Raw genomic sequence first — 5,728 nt, 5'->3', positions numbered from 1 at the left:
TTATGGTTCGAACAGCTTGCCAGCAAAAAGAATGCTGTTGGTTGGGTTATGTTTTATAAAGAATATGAAGGATGTGTCAACTCTAAACTCAGGAATAACATCGGAGACACTCGTGATACCTGTAACCGTTCCACCAGTGACAGCAGCTGCCTCTGTCCCTTCTTCATTTACCTCAATATAAGCTTTGTGACAAATGTGAGTCAACACCAGATCACGATTTTCAGATATGCCGGACAAATCAGCTTTCTTTGGAAGAAACACATCATTCATTCCCATCGCGCTTAAAATTGGATTGAGTACATAATTCTTTTCCACTTCAAACCGTGGCAGGAAAATGTAACATTTTGTGGTTTGCATGATGGTCGAACTGGTCCACTCTTGAAATTTTGCATAAGTGAGTTGTGTCACAATCTGGAAGGTAAGAGAAATTCAATGCCAATGAGCATGAGTGAAAAGGGTATTGAAAAAAAAGGAACAAGAAAGACAAAATCATTTTTTTTCCAAAGTGACAGGTTCCTTGGCAGTAAACATTTTGTTCAAGAGAAAACAGCAAACATGTTTGTGTGAATATTACTTTCCTTAAAAAGAATAATATGTAAAGCATTATTGAATGAAAAGGAGGGAGCATCAAGGTGCATAGAGAGATGGAAAATCTGCCTGCCAAACTGGGAATGGGCACTCTGTAGCAGCAAGCCAAACTCTGAGAGTGATGGGTCTCTAGAACCTCCTCCACCGTGATTGCCTTCTTTTTGCCTGATATCTGGCAGAAAACTATCAGGCAAATTTGGAAGGGAACTTGCTACAAAGTATTTTTTACCTAACCTTGGCCATATTTCAAAAAAAAAAAAATTAGGAAAAAAGAAGACAAATCTATACAGGCATATAAGCATTGGAACTTCTGACAAATGAAAATCAGAAATATTTTAGAAATAATGGGCTTCCTAAAATTGGATTTTCCTCCTTTTTTTTTTCTTCTTGTCTTCAAATGGTTCACTTGATGACAGGCTTGTGTCCCCTTGTTTTAAGGACATAGGTATGTGCTTCATGACAGTCCTGTCATGAAGAGAAATGTATTAAGTCATATTTTGCTTCTTCCCAGAAGCATCTCTTGGCCACTGTTGGAGGCAGAGTATTTTATATTTACAAAGCCTTGGTGCAGAATAACAAGAGGAAAACATGAAAGGTTAGAAGCCATGGGCTCACACTCTTCTGCCAGGGTCATATAAACCCAAAAGGCAAAGTTTGGAAGTTTTTGCTTTGACTATCGCTCAGCAGTGCTTTGGGATGTCACCTGGACAGGCAAACAGGATGGAATATTGACGATGGTGACGTTCAGGGAAGTCATCCTTCAGCAGAGTTCCTGAAGTCGCTTTCTTTAAGCCAAGTGTAGTAAGATAAACGATAGTGCCAGGTTTGGATGAGAAGCTGTAGCTAGTCAAAAGCAGAAGCAAATGCTTCCAAAATCCTCAAGCTTGTGCAGAAGGAAAGGAGATGAAGAAAATGATGAAAGGATGTCACCTGACAAGCAAATGTAGTTGGTGAAGAACTGACTCTTTAAACCCTGGGCTAAATACTTGAAATAGCTGCAATGCTTTCTCCAGTAACCAACCTTATCCTCTAAAAATTACCGAGGGATGAAACTTGGTCCTAAATGAACCTGTCTCTGCTCCGTGCCTCCCCAATGATGCCTGTGTTGATGGATAGCTCTGCCTGGTGTGGAAAAGCAATGGGACAATCGTGCTTATGGTGTTGGGCTGGAACTGGAGAGGCCTGGGTTCAAAGGGAGCTCAGTCACACCCACCCTGCTCTTCCTCACTGGGAGGCCGTGTGGGGATAACGTTTGGGAGACCACACGGGCGTTTGCTTTGCATTCCCAGAGGCGGCGGCCTAGGCAGGATGGCTGGATGTGTTTGCAAGTGCCTGTGTGTGCATTTATCTATGTGTCTGTGTGTAAAAAGTAAGAAATGGATGAGAAAAGTAGGGGAAAATGCTAATTAGCATATAAGAACCACTTAAGAATATGCAATCAGAGGACCGCCTTAGCGATAAAAATATTCAAAACATACGCATCAAGTTGATTGAAATCCCCTTCTGAATGATTTCAGAAATCAAGTTACCTCATCCGTAGCTCCCTTGTGGTCTGGCAGGAGGATGAACATACTGAGGCCTTCCTTATCGTAGGGAAACTCAAGCACTCGCATTGCAGGATTTGCTATTCTAGCTAAGTTAAATTTGCCCCTTTGAGACATCATTTGCACTTTTTTGCTCCGGTCCTATAACAAATAAAGCAATGCTTAGAAATAAAGCAATAACAACATCAGGAATAGTGAGGCGTATTCTTGAATGCAGTAGACAAGCCGCAATGACTTTGAAAGTGTTCAACAGAGACCCTGCGATTCTAGAATTCAGCCCATCAAATAAACAGCCACTTCAGTCAAACTTTGAATTCTGTGACAAAACATTGCCATCTTCACCGGCTTTTTTCATGCTCTACCTTGGTAATCCAGAAGTCTGCTTCGTGGGTATTGCTTGGGTCAAATTCCGTCTTCCACTTTCCTTTGAAGTATATAGCAGCTACTAAGGTCAAGACAGTTGCTCTGGTAATTGAGCCCTCAGGAAACAGATCCGTGATTTTACCTTTTTGAAAAGTAATGACATGAAAAATGTTAGCTGTAGAGGACAGACCTTATCAACAATTCACTTCTTTCTACAGTGCAAATTTTGAGTAAGGGTAGAGAAGAAAGTTTAAAAAATCAAAGTAATCCAAAAACAAAGGAAAAAGAATGAACGAAAGACTAAAAAAAGCTGAAATCTTTTCTACCTTCATACATTTAAAAGTCTTATCCATACAAAACCTTTGTCCTAAAAGTATAGGATCAGTGACCTTTCAGATCCTGTGGAAGCAGGAAAGTACAACTTTGGATACCTTACAGATCGGCAAAAACTCCAGGTCTCAAGCTTCCCCACTGAATCAGATTCTTTTCTTTTTTTCTGCCTCACACCCAGGAATATTAATTAAGTCTTCCCTGATATGCAAATGAATAAACTGGGCAGCAGTATATATATTTTTAAAATGATGACCATGAATGAATTCATGAATGACCTTTTTGGCCCTAAGACATAGACATGTTGAAGGGGCATGGAGCAACTTCAAGATCACATGCAATTCTTCGTGATGCAATATTCAGAGACATGCACTTCATTCCACACCACCTCATATCAATCCACAGCATATCAATCAATGATTGGCTGTTGCTAGCATCAGTAAACCCATTAGCTGGCCTGCCCCATTAGCTGGCAGTGACTAAATATTCTGCTTTTCTGCCATTCAGTGTGGGAAATCCAGTGAGCCTTCCCAGCTGATCAATGGCAAGGAAAATGAAGATTAACCTATGATTTCTTACCATTGGTTTGACTTTCAACCCAGGAATTAATTTGCTTTCTAACGGCCTCAGCTGCATTCACAAAGTCAACTCTTTCCAGTTCTGCATGGTATAAATCTTTGGAGCACTGTAAGTATTGCTGCACAGAATGACAGAGGTCATCATATCAGTATGTTCCTCCCCTTATTCTCATCATATACACTCAATCAACAATTGTAGCTGGTACAAACTGGATGGCAGCACCTAGCCCGGTGTGATTGACCCCCAAAAGTGAACCAGGTCAGAGACAGTAGGGGAGGCTGGGAAGTTGAAAATAATCCCAGAGAAACTGCATTGTTGTTTACAAAACTGCGTGGATGTCAGTTCCGTGCAGCTCAAAAGAAACCTCACTGCTAATGTGTTCCCCCTTTTGACCACCCACTATTTTAACTATTTAATGGTGCAAAAGTGGAAATTCTCATGAAAAAGGAAGGGAGAACAAGATTTTAACCCCACCCTCACCCATCTGATTTGGCAATCTATATTCACTTCTAAGGATGGAGAAAGAAGTGTTACTTGTGCCCTCAATCGGTCAGAGTACCGCATGGGCAGGAAGGGCGGGGGGGGGGGACTTCCATTCTCACCTGGCGGAATTCATAAATGTTTGATCCATACAGACGGTTGGCTGTGCTCAGTGTATAGTTGTCGGTAGGCTGGTTGATGGCTGCTAGGAGTTCCTTGAACTGGTTGTGAGGTCCGCCAGGTTTGTCACACTGGGCTGGGGAAGACTTCAAGAACCAAAGGACAGGAGATTACATTCACAGGAACACATTTCCCAGCCATTCCAAGGCATTTGCACCAAATGCTGAGACAGTCAATATCCATGATAGTTAAATGAGTTCAAGAAGTATATATTCTGTTTTACTGGAGAGGAGCAGTCTTTTTAGTGCCATTGCCCAGTTCTTTGATATATCCTTTAGCTGCTAAACTAAAGGGTGAAAGATTATTCTTATTTCTTACTGCTCAGTATATATTGGGCTTAAACTACTTGTATGCTTTTTTAATGGTTTTAATGTATATTAGTCCCAAGAAAATATGTACTTGACTGCGTGTTGCTCATCCAAATACAGTTCAGGATACCAAATGTTCTAATACGTCTATACTAAGAAATAACATATTTGGTATTTTCAGTGTAAAGTTCAGAATTTTTTGACACCCACAAGATGTCAATATTTCCTTAAGTAGAATTAGTGATAAAATGACATTCAATGAAAATTCTCTTACAAGCAAGTCTGTAGAGCTCTGAGATCCTGTGATTTTGTCAAAGTGAAGGACCTGCAATACAAAATAAATTGGAGATTGTGATCTATGTCATCCTATCCTTCTGTCATAATTCAGCTTCCTTGGAACTTCATAAAACAAATGCATCCATTTTCCCCAGGGCCACTGATGTAGAGAAAAGGCATGGAAGGGACTGTCCTGAAGAGTAGCCGAGTTCAAATGGATGCCACCTCGGCCAGCACTCTTCCACGTGATATCCTCCAGAGGTTTGGGCCACAATCTCTAACACTCCTATTAATCCGGCCTATCATTTGGGGGTGGGGGATGGGGGGTGGGAATATAGTCCAAGGACAAAGTGGTGTCCTCCCACAATTACAAGGAAATGAGCTTACTTGACTTCAACACAGCTAATGCGGCCGCATGTTTTGTTGTGACCGAGAGGCAGGCAAGCTTAGAAATTGCAGAGGTTGCTTCATGACACACCAAGTTCTCTTTTCCAACATCTTGCTACCCTCAGTGTTTCTTATTATTTTCTGCTCTGGTAATCTTAGGTTTCTCCATATCATATCATACCACACTTCCCTATATTCCTGAATAATGGCTTTCATAAAAACACATAGGTTTTCTTACACTTTGCCGTATGGGCTTCCTCAGGCTTTATATACATCTTAAGAATGAGTTGTACGACTAAGTGGATTTGGAAACTGCGGTTAAGAAGATTGGCTGTGAGCAAGGAGGGAATCCTCATGATTCCGTTCAGAATGTCATCCTTAAATGCTCACCCACATAGTGATCAATAGGAAATATTTTCTGATTATCGCTAAGCAAATGGGATAATGACAACAGCAAGAACAATAATTACATAACTGAACAAATTTAATGAGCACAACTGCATGAGGATTCCTACCTTTCCCATTTCATCAGCAGTGTTACCTCTGCTGCCAAGATGGACCATGGACAAAGCTGCTGTGATATTAAATGGAGAGAAAAAGATGTTTTCCGTGGAATGCTTTTTCTCCATCCATTTTAAGAGGTCCACAGCAAAGTTGGTGTTTGCTTCAACAAGACTGTTCATGGTGAAACTA

General features: G+C 40.9%; 1 protein-coding gene across 1 annotated transcript; it reads right to left on the bottom strand.

Annotated features, from left to right (window-relative positions):
• LOC148213698 (ovalbumin-like) lies at positions 1–5,728 on the bottom strand. Its single transcript, XM_088130931.1, has 7 exons — positions 5,551–5,728; positions 4,647–4,697; positions 4,007–4,150; positions 3,405–3,522; positions 2,495–2,637; positions 2,118–2,273; positions 1–411 (listed from the first exon to the last, which is right to left on the bottom strand). The coding sequence occupies exons 1-7, from the start codon at positions 5,716–5,718 to the stop codon at positions 1–3; spliced, it is 1,191 nt and encodes a 396-aa protein (XP_087987057.1). The 5' UTR covers positions 5,719–5,728.

This window comes from Python bivittatus, unplaced genomic scaffold (genome assembly GCF_059951505.1).
Source record: "Python bivittatus isolate LINGU-HERP-01145 unplaced genomic scaffold, Pbiv_v1 ctg000840_np1212, whole genome shotgun sequence".
NCBI lineage: Eukaryota > Metazoa > Chordata > Lepidosauria > Squamata > Pythonidae > Python > Python bivittatus.
This window is presented reverse-complemented; position numbering and strand designations above follow the sequence as displayed.